The sequence below is a fragment of the Xiphias gladius genome, chromosome 2 (genome assembly GCF_016859285.1).
Source record: "Xiphias gladius isolate SHS-SW01 ecotype Sanya breed wild chromosome 2, ASM1685928v1, whole genome shotgun sequence".
Lineage (NCBI taxonomy): Eukaryota > Metazoa > Chordata > Actinopteri > Istiophoriformes > Xiphiidae > Xiphias > Xiphias gladius.
This window is the reverse complement of record NC_053401.1, coordinates 6,249,414-6,271,994: the sequence shown is the minus strand read 5'-3', so window position 1 is coordinate 6,271,994 and position 22,581 is coordinate 6,249,414. Positions and strand designations below refer to the sequence as shown.

The 22,581-nt window shown below is 43.2% G+C and overlaps 1 protein-coding gene across 14 annotated transcripts in view; it reads right to left on the bottom strand.

The window, feature by feature from the left end:
- Window positions 1-18,974, bottom strand: part of magi2a (membrane associated guanylate kinase, WW and PDZ domain containing 2a) — a 206,413-nt gene extending 187,439 nt beyond the window's left edge. For all 14 annotated transcript variants that reach the window (XR_005708722.1, XM_040142883.1, XM_040142890.1 and 11 more), the window contains exon 1: window positions 18,632-18,974. Coding sequence is in view for 13 of the 14 variants with exons in the window: in XM_040142883.1 (XP_039998817.1) it covers window positions 18,632-18,932 (301 nt within the window). In the remaining variant the exon portion in view is untranslated. The remainder of the gene's footprint in view (window positions 1-18,631) is intronic.
- Window positions 18,975-22,581: the final 3,607 nt, after the last annotated feature.

Sequence of the window (22,581 nt, the reverse complement as noted above, 5' to 3'; positions counted from 1 at the left end):
ACAGGGTGTGCAAATTATTCTAGGGACTACTGTACATTTTCCTTCCTTTATTGCATTGAGTACCGAATCCCAAACGCGGACACAAAAATGATGCCATTAACTGCTCTTTGACCATGCAGACCTGCACGCACACACACACACACACACACACACATACCATATTTCCCTCACAAACTAGTCTGCAACTGTAAAGGTGCACGGAGCGAAATCAACACAAGAGTGTAATGTGTGATGACAAAAGGCCAGTACTCGTATTCGTCCTCCAGCGCTCACGAACGGCATTCAGTGGACAGAGGAGAGCATTCTGGTTCGGAGCATTTAGAGATGTCTAAATGCCTTTCTGCATTGTACGACTTAACTGAGGAGGGCACATTCAGTGTGTACCAGTCAGGCAGATACAGGTAGCTGTAACAGAAAAGGCCAAATTGGTTCTGACAATCTGGAGACAGTGGAAATCTAGGTATAGTAGGCCAGCAACATTGCCTGAATGCCTTTCCATTGGCCATACCTCATATGTATGGATTAGATCGAGCAGATTTACTGTCTATGAACATGAAGCGGTCTGAATGTTGTCTCTTTGAAAGTAACACAGAGTCATTAACGATGCTGATTCATCCAGGGCCAAAATGTAATGGTTGTAAGGACCTGGCACCACATCAAAGGCCTCCAGTACAGTATTGTGTCCAAGCTGAATAGGGAGTTGTTTAATAGTAAAGTGAAGCTGAGCTCTAAGCAGCTGCAACAAAGAATTACCCTCAATACAATCACCATCAGCCAGCATTCTGGTTTGTGGATGTCAGCTCAGCAATGCACCACTGAGTGGATCTACTTACAGAGCTGCTGTCTGATAGTGTCCTCCCAATTACTTTATCATTCCCATTCTCATTCGGAGGCCCCAGCTGCAGGCTCAGGGCCACCACAGAGAGGAAAAGAAGTCCAATTTAACCCTGGGACCCAATTAAGTTACTGGCATTCAACCAGAATTGTATCCCCACTGTAAAAATATTCTACCTAAGCAGGACCAGCATTAAGGATGTACCGACCCTATTAGGAGGATCGCTACTGGGGTCAATCCAGAGGCCGATCCATTTCCAACCCTTATTTTTGTTTTGGGTTAAGCAGCTGACAACTTACACCTCTGAAATGCAGCTGATGGTGGAAGACTGCATTTGAATTTCAGTACTTTTTTTTCACGCTAAGAGCTAAAGAGATGCCAAATCCTGTTCAAACCCTCCTGACATAACAGATCAACGCTGACACACTCTGCAGACATAATAATACTATGGACTACTATGTAAAATGTTGCAGAAAAGCATCAAAGAAACTGTGGCCATATTTACTCATTAAAATTGACAGATACTCAGTAGTTGAGGACTATGTACATACACGACAATTGTGATAATTGCACAAGTGCACAAGCAGGCGGAGCAAGGGGTACAATTAAAAAAAAAAAAAATAAAAATCCTTGACCACAGTTCCTTTTCAGTCCATCTAGTCCATCCTGTCCTTCCCACCAGCATTAGGTACCAGTGAACCCATTCTTTCCCACGTGGAAGAGAGGCAAAACTACTCTGCTTTATGTGCACACAGTTAGGCTGGTTTTGCTCTTATTTAGCCAAGCGTCTTTCAGGGGTGGCAAAGCTGTGGCTGGCACTGCACTCCCATTTGGGACCAACCCAGCGCCAAGGCTTTTTCTTGGGGAATTCCATCACATACGCAGAAAAAAAAAAAAAAAAAAAACCCTCACGACTCAACTCTGCATGAAGTCCGGGTGTTGCAGGGAGCGGATGACAACACCCACAATGCATACTGGCACAGGAAGAGTGGAAGGGAAGCGAAGTAGGAGAAGGTAGGAAAGCAACCGAGAGAGCAGATGTAGAAAACTGAGTGAAGAGATAGAAAGGAAGCTTAGCAATGCGGCCCTCATTCGCCACGCCTAATTAGAATAACAATGGGTGCTTTCAATTTAGAATAATAGAGGCCAATCACTCATCATAATGGCTAAAAGCATGGCCTGGCCTGGGCCGGGCTAAACCCATACAGTCTGCGCAGGAACCAGGGGGAGGCTCATATCGTAGTCAGACTGTGGACCGAAGGAGCGGCTAATAGAGGCAATAGTCTGGGCCGGTGGACTGAATCCAGAGGCAACTGGACAGTTTAACGAGCTTAGTGAAGCCAGTGTTACAAGGGAGCAGCATTAAATTCCCACGCAGCACTCAGAAAGCACACAGAGCAAGATGCAGACCAGTGTGAGCTTCAAGGAGTCCATCAAAATGAAACAACTCTTCACCATGCTTCATTTCCTTATTGCCATGTTCGTTTACCGTCTTTTATATTTTCCTTTTTGTGTCACACTACACAGGCCTGAAGCTTAGTTTCCAAAAGTATGTTGAAAAACTGTTTTATCCTCTTATGAAAACTGGAAAAATGAGCACAATAGCCGCAGCATTAATATAGTTTATACTGTATTTCCAAAAAAAGGAATATTCAAATTTCAATTCAGCTTTCACTTACACCTTTTTAGATTTGATAAATGCTAAAATATGCTTTTTGGAGCTAAGAGGTTACACTGCATAAATTATCCCAAGAAAATGAAGACTGCATATGAAGACTGAAAAGAGCGACGTGCACCCTTGAGGTAAAATTCAGTTTGACCCAAATGACACAAGAATCTAAACTAAATTAAGTACTGAAAAAGTGAACAAAGGGCTCATTAAATAAAGTAGGTGAAATTATCTTTCCTGGGAAGATGGAAAAAAGCTTGTTATTCAGTGCATGAACTACGGCCATATTTGTGATCAGTGCAAGTCATTTTTTTCAAATGTGCGCTTGAATGTGTGCGTTAGATAGGATTAATTTTAGAGGAGCCAAAGGAGAGTTGTAAACGGTGACCTTTCAATGTAGCTACACTGAAAGGAGTAAAAGGAACAAATCCCATATTTATGCCATTTATGAGGCCTAAGCTTTAAGTCTGAGATAGAAGGAGAACAGGAAGGGGATGATTGTGCCTGCGATTTTCTTTTCATTCTCTTAATTTCATTAGTCTGTTTTCCCCACTGCCTTTATACTGAAAGAAAATAACAAAAGGGAAGAGTAGAATGAGAGAACGCGGCAAGGGAGTTGGAGAAAGGGATATTAATGAAGGTGGGGCGGGAGTGAAGGGATTGAAGAACAAGGGCATTTTTGTGAATTGTTGGAGGAAGTCGGGCAACTCCTGCCGCCCCACTTCTTGAAAGGATGCTGCGCTGGAAAAGGAGGAAGAGAGGCCACACACTCCCCTGACCTCAGTCTAATTACTGCATACCTTGTGGTGAATAACAGCAATTCTTAAGAGACTCATGGAGGAGAGGAGGACGATGCCATGCCAGACGGCTGCCTAGTCCCCTTCGTACCTCCCTCTGGTTCAAAAAGCCGCACAGCACGGCTCTGCCGCCCGGGGGCAATGAGAGCTTGTGGGGACCGCGTGAATCTGTCCGCTCTACACTCTCCAGTCTCTTCATCGCTGGCAGGAAACTCATGAGATAGGAGTTCCTAAAATTCAGCTGAAATCTAGACTGAAGGCAGATCTCACAGTCGCCCTGAGCAGGATGAGTTTTCAATTAACAGGCGTGTCTCAGTTATGCTCTCGACTAGAAACACAAGGCTCAGAATGTCAGACTCGACTGCACTGGGAGGATGAAGTCAAAGAGGGCACATTTCGGACAACACATTTTCAGCTCGCAAGGAGCCCCTGAGGCACAAAATCATAGAAACCGAGAAACTGTGCACAGGGGAGAAAATAACAGCCAAGACCGATGGGTTACTTAGAACAAGTATGTTGCAAAGATGAATACCAAAACAACCAAGGGAGCCAACTGACACAAAAGGTCAATTTTAACCTCCAACTTTGTACTACTTTTAAGCAAAACTGTAAGAAAACAAACAAAAATAACCAAACGTAGTACAAGGTATCGTATTCAGTAGAGAGTACTCCATCTTTAGTATTTAATACCATGTGTTACATTTGTATATTATTCAGTAAGTTATTTTTTTCAAGATTTTTTTAATAGAAAAAAGCAATTAAGCAGCTGAAATTATAGCCTGTTTCTCATAGGACTAAAACTAACAATTATATGTATTAAGAACTAATCTGTTGTCTATTTCTTACCATTAATTGATTAATGGTCTACACAATGGTCTATAATAATGTGTTATTGCTAGTCTAAGGGGATTTATTCAAATTGTTTGTTTTGTCCAAACAGTGCAAAACCCAAATATAATCAATCTATAATGACATTAAAAAAAAAAGGGAAAAGAAACAAACCCTTACATTTGAGAAGCTGGAACATTTTTGGCACTGTTGTCTGATAAATGACCAATGAATAAAATTGTAGTCAATTAACTTTCTGGCGATCGAATAATTGATTAATCGTTTCAATACTAGACTTGGGTTTGATTCACTTGGACTAACTTAAGAGACTAACTAGTGGACTAACCCGAGAAATCCAAACACCCACACCTGCACTCAAACGGACCATATTCAAAGTGGCTTGATTGGTCAGTCCATGCTCTTGAAAACTGTCTTTGGATAGAAGATACTACGTCACACCGGGCTGTGTATTTATACCTTGACAATTAAGGAAGTAGAAAGACAGCAGGACGACGACGATGATGATGATGATGATGATCACACAAGTAACCTTTTCCATCCTGTAGCCTCTTGGCCACAAACGCTGCCATTTCGATCAAGGGTGAGTCAGTGCCAGTATATTTTTTTCTCATAATCCTTCCTCCATTTCCTCCGTGCTTATTGGCCTGGATTGTGAAAGAGCCGGCGAATATTACCATGGCAATGAACCATCCAGTCGCACTGCATTTATCATTCACACTGTCATCCCCTGATGCAACAGGGACCTGTGACACTCTGCAGTCATAAAGCAACTGGGCTTAGATTACATTCAGAATAAATGGTCTGACTGCTGTAAAAGTGTGACACGTTTGAAAGATTAGTCGTGCAACCGCCTGCCAAATAGTGAAAGACGAGGTCTCACCGAGTCTGTGCCAAGTCACAAAGCACTTTCTACTCTGCATGAAAAAATAATGAGTAAACAAATTGATCTGATCTAATTCAAAATGTCTGCTCACACGAAAATGCACAATACAGAGGACATAACTGCACATGAGCAGGATGTCGTCTAAATCAAATGCGAGCTTTGTATGCTTAATGTAGGTCACGTGACCACATATTTAATCGCTAGATTGATCATGGAACGAGATGTGAGGGAAACACACTGATTTCAAATATTAAGATATTTTTGACTCAATCCTACTCTGCCGATAATGTGACAGTATTTAGGTTTTAACTTATGTACAGTGTGGTATCTGATATACAGGTGGGTGACATGGGGCGGTCTTTGAGAAAAGCTGTGACCCACGCGGCTATAATGGCCAAGCAGGTAGAGTCATTTATTCATTTCACTCGGCCAAAACAATATGTTAAGACCAGAGAGAAAAAAAACAAAAAATCACAGAAGATAGAGTCATATATAAGGCCATCAATATTACAGAACATTAATTCAATTCAAATCCATTTTATTTATATAGCGCCAAATCGTGACAGAGGTTATCTCCATGCACTTCTCACATAGTGCAGGTCTAGACCACACTCTTTCTAGTTCTCCCGGTTTGTGGTTACTGTATGTAATTATTGCCGTTTTTGATATACAGTTCCAAATTAAATCGGATTGCAACATTAAAAAGGCAATCAAACAGTAAACTCAATAAAGCATATGGTGAAGTTAAATGAGGTGTCTTATTTTATCTCGGCCGTGTAATTTACTGTGTTTATATTTCTCATTCATTTGAGAATCGGTCAATTTGACATTAAAGTTTTATCAAATTAAAAACAAACCCTACTTTCCATTTTATTCTGTTGTGATCTAAGTGTTTTAGTTACTCATGGAACACCAAATCCTTCGTTCGATTAAATACATAAACAAGCCAAAGAAAGATTTGTTAAAAAAAGCATTCATAAAAATAAACTTTGGTTTCCCCTGAACTTGTCTTGATAACAGACAATAAGACTGATGTGACAACTTCATCTCAAAGGAAATGATTTTCATTATTTTTTTTTTTTTTTTGCACATAAAACTACGCCTCATTTGTCAAACAGCTAATCTCATTACTGGATACTTTGTCATTTTAGAAAAAGCTTTTCATTTTAAGAAGAACCAGATTCGGTGACGTGAAATTTAATTTTACGTTAAATAATGTAAAAAAAAAAAAAAAAAAAGATCTGTTGGAGGATCTTGTGTAAAAGGAAGCATAAGCTGATGTCCAAAAATGTGCACTTCATCTGATGGACTGAGGAAAAAAAAACAAAAAATCACAGAAGATAGAGTCATATATAAGGCCATCAATATTACATTATAACATTAATTCAATTCAAATCCATTTTATTTATATAGCGCCAAATCGTGACAGAGGTTATCTCCATGCACTTCTCACATAGTGCAGGTCTAGACCATACTCTTTCTAGTTCTCCCGGTTTGTGGTTACTGTATGTAATTATTGCCGTTTTTGATATACAGTTCCAAATTAAATCGGATTGCAACATTAAAAAGGCAATCAAACAGTAAACTCAAAAAGCATATGGTGAAGTTAAATGAGGTGTCTTATTTTATCTCGGCCGTGTAATTTACTGTGTTTATATTTCTCATTCATTTGAGAATCGGTCAATTTGACATTAAATTGAAAGTTTTATCAAATTAAAAACAAACCCTACTTTCCATTTTATTCTGTTGTGATCTAAGTGTTTTAGTTACTCATGGAACACCAAATCCTTCGTTCGATTAAATACATAAACAAGCCAAAGAAAGATTTGTTAAAAAAAGCATTCATAAAAATAAACTTTGGTTTCCCCTGAACTTGTCTTGATAACAGACAATAAGACTGATGTGACAACTTCATCTCAAAGGAAATGATTTTCATTATTTATTTTTTTTTTGCACATAAAACTACGCCTCATTTGTCAAACAGCTAATCTCATTACTGGATACTTTGTCATTTTAGAAAAAGCTTTTCATTTTAAGAAGAACCAGATTCGGTGACGTGAAATTTAATTTTACTTTAAATAATGTACAACTGAAGACAAAGAAAAGGTTCAAAAAAAAAAAAAAAAAAAAAAAGATCTGTTGGAGGATCTTGTGTAAAAGGAAGCATAAGCTGATGTCCAAAAATGTGCACTTCATCTGATGGACTGAGGGAAAAAAAACAAAGAAAAGCCCCGCCAAGGTTGTCAATCGAATTAGAACCAAAATCGTGTGAAAAACAGACTCTTTCCTTTCCTTTTTCTGCATCTACAGAGCATCAGGTGTGTGCCTCTCTCTTTCATGGCCAGCCTGTCTTTCAGAAGGTCCCTCACTCTCTCATCGACAGTCAGGAAGGCATGAATAATGTCTGTGAGCGCAGGGACAGACAGGCCTCCCTGCACAGTTGGTCTCTTCATCTCCCAAACCTATTTAAATGTGCCTGTCTCTCAGCTCCCATCGGAGAACGGGATGAAATGAGTGTGCGAATGGGAAGGAGGGAGACGGAAAAAAAGGGGGGAAAGGAAAGCGAGGGCAAGAGACAGTGCTGTATATGCAAAAAACCTCCCACGAGTGACAACGTGTGTTGGCTTAAAGCAGCCGGAGGTGACCTCCCTGCAGGCAAAACTAACAGGGTGGGGCTGGAGGGAGGCAGGTTGCTAAAGGGAGGCTAGAGGCTAGTGTAGACTTGACAGGAATGCCAAGAAAATCCAAGCCACTCACAGACGTTAGTGGTCTAAGGGACGAATGAATCTGCAGCGTGAGACAGCAGAGTAAGACAGATGTGGTCAGTGCATAGGCTGTTACAATGCAGAGACAGTGGCAGGTTTTATTGAATGGACGTGCTAATAACGTGTCTCATCGTTCCTTGTAGGATCTATACTGCCTGGCGGTAAATCAATGTCTACTTTAAAGTATTATTGCAGAGTCTATCTTTTCAGAAACTGCTGCTCTGTCAGTTCTGGACTGCAGGACTTGCTTCTGACACTGTACACACACTGCACTTAATGAACCTATCAGGCAGATATGGGGTTTGTGTGGCTTGGTTTTTCTTTATTTTATATGTCCTCCATGTCATCCATTGCTCATGTGATGGCTACAGCGTCATTTGTTTGATTACGTATTTATTGCATGAACGATCAATAAAACTTTTCTACAAGAGGCACTTGACCACTACAGGATTTCGGTCCTCAGAGCTATTTCCGTAAGGTAGCTGTTGTACCACCCTCGGGTTTACCGGACAGGTTAAGGGACTAGTTTAACATTTTGGGGAAAACGGTAACGGGCTTTCTTGCCAAAAATAAGACAAGAAAGTCAACAAAACTCTCATGTCTGTGCGTTAAGTGTAGGAGCTATAACCAGGAGGCGATCAGCTTAGCGTGGCATAAAGATTAGAACAGGGAGAGACTACAAGACACCTCTAAAATTCACTGATTAACATGTTATATCTTGCTTGTTTAATCTGTACGCAAACAAAAATGTAAACATGACAGTTTGTGGTTTTACGGGGAGTTGTGTGCTGCTTCCAGTCTTTATCCTAAACTATGGAAAAATTAAAAGTGTGTTCCCTTTTTCCAGGACAACCAGATAAGACATCGTGTCCTTGCATGAGGGTCTTTTTGTCATTCACTGTCCACCATTTGTAAAAAATAAAAAATAAATCAATTTTGATCCAACCTTAATCCACTCAGAAACCCAAATACCGAGATGGACACAAATGCAACCACTCCCTCCCTCTCACTCACTCACTCACTCACTCACTCACTCACTCACTCACTCACTCACTCACTCACTCACTCACTCACTCCTTGCCCCGAGAGACGGGCAGGAAAGGACAGACCTACCGCCGCGGCCCTCAGAAAGGCTTTAATCACTCTGTATTGATTGTTCTGGTTTTTTGGTGAATCAGCAACAACTGGTGTGGGCTGAGGAGTTTGCTTAATATTCCCTTCTCTCTGTGAGCAGGTCAGCCAAATTCACCCTCCCCAAAGCCTTCGCTCCAAAATATCCCGTTTAGATCTCATTTTTATTCATACCACTGGCAGTTTGAGGGTGTAGAAATATTAACTTTGCCCAACATGAAATATGACATCTTACAAAACCTCCCGCTACAAAATCTTATGATATCCTGGGGTTGCACCTATAAAATTTTGCAGTAGTTCATAGCCACTTTGTGATTCATCACAGCTTCATAACCACAATCTGCTGTTTACTTTTGACTCGTCATCTGCCTACGGGGGCTGCTGGGTCTACGATATTTCTGTTTGTTACTTTGATTGGTTTTTGATGAAGAGGAGGCCCAAAGGAGGCCGAAAACGACACTGCTCGACACGCAAGAAAAATAAAACTTGACTAAAAAAGGTGACAGCTTGGATTTGTTGCAAAGATCAGAAGAATCACCTTATCTGAGACAAAAAAAGGTGTCTCCGAGACTTGACAACGGACATCACAGGCAGACATTTTATGACAAATGAGCATTGCTGTAGAACAAATAACACGTCTCTGGTGTCACTCGGTGTAAAACTGTGTACATATACAGTGCGCTGTAAATAAACCACTCACTATCTAGCCCTCAAAATGTCAATGTCAGTGACAAAAAACATCAGCTAAAAGGATTCGAGGTGTCTAGTAAAGAGATGGGGCTTACACTGTCGTTTTTCACTGAAATTCACAGAGTCAAAAAACAGGAAAAACAGCCGTGTTAGTTGTTGGGCCGCAAATTCATCAAGCTCTCTGTCCCGCTTTATCTGCACAGGTGAACAGACTTCTTTCTCTAGACAAAAAGGGATGGCGTTTAGGTGTGTTTGAGGTGCAAGCATTACACGTCCTTTTAAACAAGAATGAGGGGTTTAATCTGTCTTCACTTAGCACACAAAGAATGCCAGACCTGGCATCTGGAGAGATTTTTTCAAAATAATAAAGTGCACTTTAAAAAGGGTACAAAAGATTACACAGGTTGTGCCTGTATAGGACATGCTGTCGTAGGTCGGCTCAGAAAAGCTGCGCGAGCTTTTTGAAAAGGGACCAAAACAGCCGAGTAACAAAGCAACTGCTTGCTTCACTGACACACAGAAGCAAACCGAATGACATATTGTACATGAACTTGGATACACCTACGCAGACGGACAAAGGACGCAGACGTAAGGGGGGATTAGAAATAGCCACTTTGTGGGACAGAGAGCAACAGAAACCGACACTGGCAGTACACAGTCTCTCATTCATCTATGATTTATTATAATGAAAAGGTACAGGGCTCCTTTCTATTCTGAGTTTCTTTATGCTCCCGACACCATTCATTTATAGATCTTGATAGATAATGAAGAAGTGCGTAAAGATTTCTTCCACCTTCTTTCAGCACTTTACCTTGCTGTTGTGAGACGGATGCACCGGTTCCTTGACATGTTCAGTTAATGTTAATCCGATGCCAGAGAGGCACAAATACACACCAAACGTCAGCGTAGTCTGGCATCCACGTTTAGACATGTACACGTTCACAATACACACACACACACAAAGAAATCTACGGCCTTTCCATTTCTCAGTCTTTGAGATACTTCCACTTGCCACAAGAGCCGGCTGATGTTGACAAGGGGGAGGAAGACAGTTATTGGTGTGTGCGTGCGTGTGTGTGCGTGCGTGTGTGTGTGTGTGTGTGTGTGTGTGTGTGTGTGTGCGCGCGCCCTATCATTACCTGTCCCCAGAGGTGACCCTGGCAGTCAGACAGTGTAACAGAGTCAACGACAACAGGTTCTCTCCATCAAACCTCTGTCAAGCATGATTGGACATCATGTGGCAAGTGGAGCTAGGGCCCCAGTGATGCACTCATACACACGCGCGCACACACACACACACTCACTGGGGATAGCTGCTCCTCATGTGTGAGAGTGTGTATACTGTATTTGTGTCACACTTTCTGTGTGGCACTTGCTGGTGCAACCTAACGCTCTCAATGGGACCCCGACAAGAAGACAGATGAGCCCGACGGCAGCGAGAATCATTACCACACTCCCACGCAACAGTGCGTGTCTGACTCAACACAAGTTCTCGGGGATTGCCCCGTCCCATCGTTCAAACCCCCAACAGACCGGTGACCAGCCCAAACTCATCGTCACTCACGTCAGTCATTCCATTACTTGGGCACGTGCCACTGACTTGATGGTGTCATAGCATAGTGCTTTTCCCCTGAGCTCTACTGGAAGGCATGTGTGGTGTCGTTTTATGAATTGTTTCTTCGTTGCGTAGATGATTCCTGTCTGCAAAACGATTCGATCTCCGGGTACAATATGGCTGACCTTAACCCTCATTTTCCTCTGACACCAGCTGACGGTGTATAGGTGACTCTATCCTGCATATCTGCTCTAACCCAGGGCTTCCAGCTACGCAGCATGCAGTTAACGAGACAGTGATTCAACCATCGCATGAGCAGTGTTAGTATGGCACGTTCAAAGAGGACATGAGACATCAATCTACAGGGCATGGGGTATTCCTGGTTTAGCTGCAAGTTGAGGCTCGTGAATAAGGAAGCGTAAGAGTGACACAAGAATGTGAAATGACCCAATTCTTATGTAATAATGCATCTTAATCCAATACTGGCCTTCAATTAACCTAGTTTTTGGTGTTGGTGCACATAAATCTTAATTAAATGGCAAAGACAGTTGTGTGCGTATCTACAAAAAAACCTGTTAGACGGGTGCTGGATACAAATATCAGAATAATATGAACAAAACAGAGTGCTCCTTTTTTGGATTTAGGTATAGATTTAGGCTTTACTGGTAACATTACCACCAAATCCTCAGGCAAACACACTTGCAGAGGACCAGGTTTTGTTGAAATAAAGCTTGTCTAGGTCTTGTAAGGGAGCGCTGATTGAAGGGTGCAGCAAACTCTCCATTTTTTGCTGTAATATCCTTACCACTTAGCAAATGGCTCATCAAAATTTTAGCCCCGAAAACGTTTTTGCTAGGAAGCAAGAGGCAAGCAACTTTGGAGCATTAAAAAAAAAAGGCGTCCTGGTGGCTCATTTAAGGCACATTCTGTACCAGGTGACTGGAATGCACTGGGTTTGTTTATGGCCAGAAAAAAAAATGTGTTACATATTAAAAAGAAGACCCACAGAAAAAGGAAATAAAGGTCAGTGAACAATCTATCAACATCATGTTGAGCTGATCAGCTGCTTTCACGTGCACCAAAGTACAAAGTTTCCTACTGAACCTTAAGTCTAATACAATCACAAGTGCTGCCAAAATGAGTTTAACGTGGAAATGACACCGCTTGGCATTGATATAAAAGGATGAAAATGCATTTCTATACACTACCGCTCAAAAGTTATAGAAAAAAGGTTAAAAAACAAAACACAAAAAACAAACTCAAAACTCAAATATCACAAAAAACAGGCCTTTTTCAGGGATTAAGAATTTGGTTAAGTTACAGCTCTCCTGCAGCAATGGGAGTAAATGAAGTCATGTAAACAATTCCTACAGGTGCCCCAACTTTTGTTGATTACATACAAACCCTCTGTCTGTACAAAGGCAGTGACGGAACAACACTACATCTTCCGATGCATTATTAGGAAGACGCAGTACTGCAGGAAGTAGTACTGCACTTTGCTGTCAGAACGGCGAGAAAGAGGCAAGTAACAGAGGAAGACGGACTTGTTGGTCAGGGGTTCATCCTACAGCGAGATAAGGACCCAAACAACAGCAGAGGAAAAGAACTAGACGGTGGCCTCACGTGATGGAAGACGGGTCCATGCTTCCTAATCTCCGAAATACCTGATAATGAGCGCAGACTAAAGGCCTATATGTCGACTTTTTATATGTTCCAAGTCAAGAATGAACCATGCGCCTCAACTTTTAATCCAACATGGATATGAGGTCCTGTGAGTGCTCTGAAAAAAGGAAATTTTAATATTTCCACGACAGATGACAAACTCCATTTCCTGATGACGATCGTTGTGATATTCCCGAAAGCTCTATAACAGCTACTAAATAGACCTTGAGGTGATACTCGTCTGGGAGAAATGTCCCTACAAATTTCATGAGAAATTCCTCCAATAATTGGTGAAATACGTAATTCACTCTGGACCGAAGCTCTGGGCCGACAGGCCATCTCTAGAGCCACATTGTAAGCTCGAAACAATCTTTTAAAAGCCAGAAAAGGGCTGGCGTGCTTGCTGCCATTTTTGCCTTGCTAAAGCTCCTTGTGCTCAGGCTGCCGGAATGACTTCTCCCCAACGCCAGCTAACACTAAGTGGGCACCCAGTGAGCACACTGATTGCCTTCGGCTGACCTGGAAATGTCTGCTCTTACCTGCACCCGACACCACTCGGCGCGGCTCAGACCGGCATACGATTCTCAGCCGCACTTGAGTAGAGCTACGGTAAGAGCTTCTCGCTACAGTGGCGGTGAGAGATGTAGTGACAGCCTCCATAGCTGGCTGCATTAATTCTTCACTGGGGCTGAAATAGGAAACTGAACTGGGGCATTGGAGTGTGTGTGTGTGTGTGTGTGTGTGAGAGAGAGAGATGTAGCTATGGCAGCAATATTTATGAATTACAGAAAAAGAGAGTGTTTGAATTTTTACTCTTCATGCAGATTATCCAAGGTAAGACTGAGTGAAAAGAGAATGGATTCGTAACGCTTGTGATATACTTGCTTTTTACCATTGCGCAGGCGGCTGTGATGCGAGTGGCGTCGTTCACATACTATCTTGCATACTTTGTGCATACCTGGAGGATTAAATATCATCCACTAAGCGGCAGATAGCTGTCGAATCATCTCCTGGCTGCCAGCAGAATCTTTTTTTTTTGTAAACATACAGGCGATACCTCCAAGACACAGTGGAAAGATTGCTCATGGCCTGGCTAGTGTCCTAATCCTATTATTGATCTGTTTCCTGAGATCTGCTGCCCTTTTTTGTATGTCAGCCTGGTTTCGGAGGGACGTGAGAATGTCTCATTTCACTCAGTGCCCTAGCTGTGCCTTAGTCCGAATTCAGACCAATGGCAGCCCTGTGTGAATTAACAGAGTTGTAAAATCCTGTCCTGTGAGTATCACAAGCTGCTGTGCAGCGTTTCATTGTCTCACAAGTATCTGAAACAACACAGCGCCACCAACGATGAGCAATGGTGTGAATCCATGCTTAGTTTCCCCCTTGCCGTGACAAATACAAGCAGACGGTCGGCGTTAATGTTACAATCACAGAAGAAAAAGCATTCAGGGCAAAAAGCTTTTTTAGTTCCTCTAATGCTTTCCGCCCTTGTTGTCATTTGTTCAGAATTTGCTGCCGACCTTAACTTCACATCTCGAAATAGTGGCCCCACTGTTCATGGGCTTAATTGAAATCTTGCGGACACACTGGAGGACGCAACACAGGCAAAGCTCTGAGGCAACGACGGATATCCCAGCATGCAATGGTGTACTGAAAAGCAAGTACAACAGCAACGTAAGAGGGTTAAAAAAAAAAGACAATATTGACCTACGCTGGCATCAGATCTGCAGGGGCCACAGTAGCCACAGGAGCTAGTCTCAGTTCCATCCTTACAGTCCGTAATGTTTTTCTCTAATGAGCATTCACTGTCTATAGGAATGTAATTATGGCCGATGTTCTCTTATATACCCATCAGTGTTTTCTGGAGATCCTAATTATGTCCTACAGGGCAGGCCTGATTGCTGGTGTCAAGCTAATCTAATCCTCGCCCCAGAGTCTAATAACAATCCTAATATCGCGTACGTGCATGCGCGTGTGAGCATAAAATGGGACAGCGCCCTAGGATGTCAGATGTCACAAAAAAAATGTAATTAATATTACGCAGTGCGTCGGAAATTAAGCGCATAAATGCATAAACATGATTCGTGATCATTTTAGCAGAAAAAGGAAAAAAAAAAAGTGTAAATCGTTATCTGGATTTTTTAATTACAGAGAAGACCGTAATGAAAAGTTGTAAAACCAGACCAGATATCACAGGAGAAAGTGACGGCTCTTTTAGAGTTGTGGCTTAACAGAAGCAGCAGACCACTGCCAAAGACAACTTGATGTATTATTCAAAAAGGCCACGGACAACCTTTGGAGATCGACCACGCACATAAACTGGTCAGTGACCCTGTTCTTTGACCAGGGGCCCAAGGAGGGAAAACAAAGCACAATTTATGACCGTTTTATTGGAACGTAGCTGATCCCTTGTGAACCAGTATCGGAGAAGTTTTAAAATTTAATTGGTGGCTGTTTGTCGTACTGAAGTGGCTCCTGTCTTTGAAGGATAAAATAGCAGTTAGACAGAAGGAGACCGCAAATTCCCGGCATACTTTCTAATGAGCATGACGTCCTCAGATGGAAACATCACTTGTTCAGAGCCGAACACATTTTTCTTCAAGCAGCCGCGGATCAATTCAAAGCTCGTGCCGTGCAGCTGCTCACCGTGGACAAAGGTTTTGTTCACAGCCAAGTTTGACCGTTACCTTAACTCAATCCCAAGTACATCACTACTGTAGACAAACCGTGCTCAGAATTGAAAGGACTGCTACCCCATCATTATTGCTGGAAGTTATTCTTTCTTGAATTATACCGGTGCCTATAAATGCAGCAATTTTTCAAGCACACCCACTACTGGATAAGGAAATTACATTCTTCTGTAGTTCTAACAATAACCAGTATTTATCTAAATCTAAAGGACCTCTGCCTAAGCGACTTGTTTACCATCTTAAAGACTCAGTGGGAAAACGACATTAAGCACGAGCACGATGGAGAAAAGGCTCTGCTGATAAAAATAGCTGAAACCGACAGAAAATCTGACAGTAGACGCTTTCTAATACTGTGTATAGCTTTTATTGGACGCATCACAGGACGTCTTGGGTAATAGCCACACCATGACAGCACCCAGCTATGATGAAGTCTTCCAGCAAGTAGTAATTTGGGGTGTTCCCATCTCTTCTAGTCAGTGAGCTCATGGACCGGTCACAGTTTCGTTAGGTTTATGAAGGGGTCACGGTTCGGGTTAAGCACTTCATCGAGGCTAGAGGACCGCTGTCGTCGTGGCTACAATGATAAAACACGGGGTTAAGGTTGTCGTACGGTAGTGGATAAAAGAAACAATAGGGTCTAGCGATTTCAAAACGGGACACAAACAGCGGCCTCCTGTGTGAAGGTCCTGTGCGTTGTCCACCCACCCACCCATCCATCCGCCCTGACCTCCTCCCAACGCAGGCCTCGTCTCCTGACTTCCTCCTTTTCCTCCCGTCGTAATTACTACAGCTACTACCAACCAGTCAACTGAACTATGGGCCGTAATAAGCTGCTGGCACGGTGTTTTTCACAGGACAGTCAGGACAGAATGCAGGATTTGAATGCGCCTTCGCTGAAAAGTGAAAAGCATCTTGCTGAACAAGCTGCTGTGGGGACACTGCAAAGGAGGGTTTTTCCTCCATAATACTTACTTAATATACACATCAATCATATCAAGAACAACTTGACACTCTAAACGGCCAATCGAGCAAACAGTAGTAGAGCAATGGGAGCAAATCAATCACTTCGGCAATCACTGGAGGATATAAATATTTCATGAAAAAAAAAAAAAAAAAAGTAACATTAGTTTGATGTATGCTTGGCTGCCTTTTGAATAAATCCCTGGCGTGACACTGAACCCACACGGTCACACACATACAAACGCACAAGCTGAGACTTTGATCCAAAGCCTCTTAAGAGGGTTCGGCTGATTTCTCGCCCCAAAAACGCGAGCCCACAGATCCTCCAGACCCCCAGTGTCATTAGCGGCAAGGATGAAAGACGCAGACGGCCAGAGGAGCGTGTTGGCGACGTGAAACAGCCTCGCATCCGGTGGGCAAAGGGGACAACCGCTGGCCGGTCCAGTGGCACGACTGGTGCTCTTTTAAAATGTAAGCGTTGACCCCTGCGTTCCAGGGGGGTTCATTGAGTCTTTGGACAGCACGATCCCGGGCCTCGTGGGCCTCTAACGAAAGCAAAGCACTCACTTGAGCAATCCGCCGTGCTTCCCGCTCAAAACCCCCCCCCATTATATTCCCGAGGGCACTTCTGCTGCGCCTGTGGCATTCAACATTGAACCAACAGTGACCTTATCATACTTTACGTTATTTTCCGTGTCCCCTGACACCGCTTTAATGTTGAAATGGGGACTCTGGGATTTGCTCCAATATTTATACAATATCCTTTCCAAATCCAATTACGAACACTCAATGCAGCACAAATTGGATATTAAATATTGCATACTTAAATGTCTGCCTCACAAAAAAATTAAAAACAAATTTAAAAAATTCATACATATGCGATTCAAACAAACTTGAATATGCAGAGCATCGTTCTTCTTCCCTTAAGAAAGAAAACAAACTTGGAACCTCAAGTGCCCCGGAGGCTGCACTCGGGCAGGTGCGACATCAACGGCAGGTTTCAGATATCAAGTTATGAATCCTGGCAACTAACAGTTATTGTCACTGACGACTATTCTCTCTATGAATCACTGGGTCTGCAAATGATCAGAAAATAGTGAAAAATGAACCCGAGATGACTGAGTCAAAGTTTGCTTTTGGCCGACCAACAGTCCCCAAACCCCTGAACGCACAGTTTACTATCACACGAAAATCTGGGGGGGGAATAAAGAAAAAAAAAAAGGGAAAGTGAAACCAGAGAACTTTCAACATTTTGATTTTAAAAAAAAAAAATGGCATTAAAGATGAATCAACTATCGAATTTTGCCGACGAATTTTCTGTCGATCGACTAACCGGGTCATCAACTAACTGCTCCAGATCTGTAGATCAAATTTAAACATGGGAATGTAAAACCTAACGAGTGTGTGTCAGTGATGCTTGCTTGCGACCCTGGGGTGCACTTGATTGCTCTTGGTGCGTGCCGGACAGGTTCGGGGGGCGGGGGGGCTCCGGGGGGGGCTCCCATTTCCAGGGGAGTTTGACAATAGAGCGCAATCCGGTCTAATCCAGCGTCTAATCTCACCCGGTGTTTCTGTCGGTGGTAATCATGGGGCAATTGGAGGTTCTGTCATCTCGATGTATCGGGTCTGAGGCTACCGGAGCAATGTTTTTGTTTTGTTTTTGTTTTTTCTTAAGCGAACGTTGTATTTTCTGACTGCCCGAAACTTAACACCCCCCCCTCTTAAAAAGCCAAATTTAAGACTAGAGCGCACACACACACGCACACACACACACACACACAGACATAGCAACGGGACCCTGCCCAACGCAACCCAAAAAAAGCACGTCTGTAACACTTCCTTCCAACAAGGACCGTGGAAAGAATATGAATGTCTGAGTGCAGAAGACTTGTAACAGCAATAAAACACCCCGAAAAGTTTTAGGTTTTTTTTTTGGGGGGGGGGGGGTTACGCTTACAGCAGCTAAAATGGGGGACACTTATCAGTCTAAGGAGACAATAGCACGGCTGTCAAAAGACACAAAAAGGGGGTTAGAAAGCTAACGGTTTTCCAAAAGAATGTCCGAGGGGAGGGGAGGGGAGGGGGGGGGACAACAACTACGATGTGCGGGGGGAAAGTTGTCGCGGACGCTCAGGGAAGCCTCACCTTGTCTGACACACTTGAGGCGGACGGGGTCTTTGCTGTGTCTGACCACGGCGTGCACGTCCCTGGTGGTGAGCCCTGCCACCGGGGTGTCGTTGACTTCCAGCAGGAGCTCGTCCGGGCAGAGTTTGCCGCCGGGGCAGACCGCGCTGCCCGGGAGAGGCTCGCCGACGACCGGGAACTGTCCGTTCTCCGCGCCGCCCTTCAGCTCCAGCCCCGGCGCCCCCTCCTCATTCCTGCAGAGGACACTCTCGTGGACTTTGTTAGTCCAGTGGTTCTTCCTCTTCTTCAGGCTCTTGGACATGGCTCCAACAAGGGGGGGAAGAAAAAAAGAAAATCACATGAGTGCGGCCGTGAGAGAAGTTCTGTCGCTCTATGAAGTGTGTGTCCCCCCCCCCCACCCCCCCCAGGCCAAGTGTCACCGTAACACCGTCCACTTTCAATAGTAAGCGCCAGTTGTATCCATGTCAGCGCACGTACTCACACGCACCGCAGCTGGATCATCAGTCCGCAATAACTGAGAGCTGCTCAACTTGTGACGCCTTCACGTGTCGCCTCTAAGATGGGAACTGACAGGCTCGGCGCACAGAAAACGAAACAAAAAAAAAACGTCCTAATGAAGTGGTATAACCGAATGTAGGGGGGGGGTTATATGACACCCGTGAGACTGATTGGTTAGAGAAAGCGTGGAGGCCATTCACCGACTTAACAATCATTACAATTTAAATGTTAATTAAAAAAATAAATAAATAAAAAAATCCATATAGGATCAATCCGCTGCCGGACCGGCCTATAGATCCTTACCCGTCTTTGTATGTCAGTGCTGTATCAGCAAATTGGGGTCATAGAAAACAACTTTTGTTATGACCAACTAATGAACTACCTGTACGCCCGTTTATCCACAAGGCGCCTTTCCAGTTACCTGCCTTCGCCCGCAGACATTAAATCACATTTGGAAAATTACTTTTTACGAGTTGGTTTCTGCAGTTCAGCCACTTTAAAGCTCATTTTTGGCCCGTGCGTTAGCATATAAACGTGTCCGACAATTAAATGAAAAAAAAAAAAATCAATTAATCGATACAAAATTACCTTATGGGGTTTTTTTGTCGTTTTAATGCACCGCGCATTTGATCCGTGCGCGCGTTCTTCTAAAACAACAAGTGCCAACTGCGTTTAAATGCATCAAGGTGGATGGTGTTTCGCAGCTGCCAAGACGTCGAAGCCAATAACTTTACGAGGGGCGCCTGAAGGCAGCATCCAGCGCCAACCAACCCAACTGACCCGGATGTGAAGGCTGGAGGAGGAGGAGGAGGAGGAGAAGGAGGAGGAGGAGAGTCAAGGCTTTTCCCAAATCCAGCTTTCCATGGAAAAAAAAAAAACAAAAAAAAAACAAAAGAGAGAGAGAGAGAGAGGGAGGCAGAGTAACGCTCTTTTCCACTGGCATGGCAGCAGAGCAGCAATAATAAGGGTTTTTCATACCACAAATATGCCTCCTCTTTTTGACATTTGCTTACAGACACTTCAAATGATTACCGTTTGTAAAAGTAGCGGGGACCAAATGCCAGGAAGGATGCATCAGGACCGAAACTTTGCATAACTCGTATTAGGTGTAGGCCTCAGGGGGTTAGATCCACTGACTCGACTGAAATTGCCCCTTTTTCCGACCACTTTGTCATTCCTTTCCCCTTGAAAGCGGGTCTACGTCAATTACCGTCTATTTCTGGTTGGACTAGGGCCTACAAAAGGTCACTTAATTCAAATACTTTGTTGCTAGAGAAACCTTTAAAACATAGTCATTACTTTTTTTTGTTGTTTTTTTTTTTAAATCCTTACTTGAACTTGACAGCGGCAGATTTTTATTTCCTTGAACACCCTTCAAAGTCTTTGGCGGATGAAGCGTTTCATGAAGCACTTTCAAGGGCGGCAAGTGTTCCTCGGCCGTGCGTCTCTGCTAATGATACTGTGAGATTTCAAGGCACATTTTATCCCCTCCACCGGCATTTGAGATACACACACTCAGCCGTAACGGTTTTGTCACGCCAGGAGAAATGGCTCTAGAGGGGAAAATCCTCTCGTGTTTATCTCAAACCAGGGGAAAGGGACATAAAGCAAGAGGAGAAGGGAGTGAGTATAATCCATCTTCAAACAAATGTGTGTTGTGAATTTTTCCTCCGTTGGGTCGACATCTTTTAAAAACTTCCAATCCGCTCTCTGACAAAACCTCTTCTAGCGTCTCTTCTCACTCGGTCACTGGGCTCATTTTCAGTAATAATAGTTTACTGCTTTTCTGCCGTAATTGCATAGATATACAATGATGATAACGATTCCACACAGCAGAGTCATCTGCCATAGCAAGTTAAGCCCTTTTCGGGGCCTAAAACCGTGTTTTACTCATAACAAATGAAAAAAAAAAAAAAATTCTGGTAATGGGTTGAGGTAAGTGCATTTGTTTCCCCACTTAAAGAGCGAGTGTCATGTACTCTGCCTGGTTCGGAGGTGTTTTTCTAGACAGTTCCCAATCTCGGGGAAAACAGTGCTGTAGCCAGGATTTGAGAATCACCGAGGTCGTGAGTCCACGGCCCCCCCCCCCCCAATTGCATCTCCACTCCCACTACTCAGCCGACTGCTCAGTGATATCCTTTCTGCTCCTTTATTCCTCAACAAGAGGAATCTGCGGACAGATACTGAATCCCATTATGGGGCTGAGTACAGAAGCTCGCTGCCTTCCGAGCACTGACTTGAAGTCAGTTTGTACAAATGAGCACCGCGAGCCCCGTCAACTACTGAAAGTTGTGTCGAATGCTCGGGTTGCATTTTTTTTTTTTTTTTTTCAAACTGTGTTCAGACAGTTCGAAGAGCGAAGCAAACGCCCGCCTCACTTTACTCGCGCAAATTTGGACGGCTGGGGCATGTGTACAGTCAACAATACAACGACTGTCCAAACGCTGGCTGTAGCCGTTCCTAATTTAAATTAGAAAAACTTCTGACCAACTGGTTTAGAAAAAGTACATTTTGTACAGAGGTACAGTCTGATACAGTTTGTTAATTGAAATTATAAAAAAGTGTCAAAACAGCTTCATATTGTGCAAAGTAAGGTATCACATAGGCACCAGTATCCCTAGTTTTTTTTAAATTTAGTTTTTGTTGACAACACAAAAAAAGTCAAACTAAAAGGAAGAGTTCAACATTTCGGGAAGTAGTTTTCATTTCCTTCTTGGTGAGAGTTAGATGAGACGATTGATACCACTCTCATGCCCGTACCGTGGACAGAGCAAAGCCCCCCCCCCCCCGTTTCCAGTGTTTATTCTAAACGCTGCAACATCTGACTCCAAGTGAATGGAGCATATTTCCCCAAAAATGTCAAAAACAATCTCTGCAAGTACATTTAGTGTTAAAATACAAGTACGGTAAATACCACGTATGAGTTTTTTAATTGTAAAATTTAACTGTAGAACCTTCCCCTAGGTTTTCTAAAATCTGCAGATCCCCAGAAAAAAAAATACCAAGGACATGACTTCAGTGTCCTCAGTGGTAGCTACGGGCCTGCTTGTGAACAGATGCAACCGTCTCAGTCTATTGGATTTTATTTGTGTGTCTTAAAACAAAAGAAGAAAAACGAGATACCAAGAAGACAGACTTATAAGATGAGGAACAACGTCAACGCTGTGTTGCAATCAATTGCCCCTCAACACGGCTTTGCTGTCCTTGAGTCGTGATGACAAGAAAAAAGAAAAAAAAAAAAAAACAACAGACAATGCAACATTTGCTCCTCCGCAGGATTTGGGAGAAGTGCCTCTGCGTTCCAGAGGTGGCAGCTCTGCAGAAGGCCAAATTACGAAAGAGAAAATAAAGCAAAAGAGGAGGGGAGTATTTTAACAAGGGCAGGAATTCTGGAGGCAGTGTTTGAACAAGGAGAGGAATGCTCTGCGCGTGGCAGAATGAGCGCTGGGGAG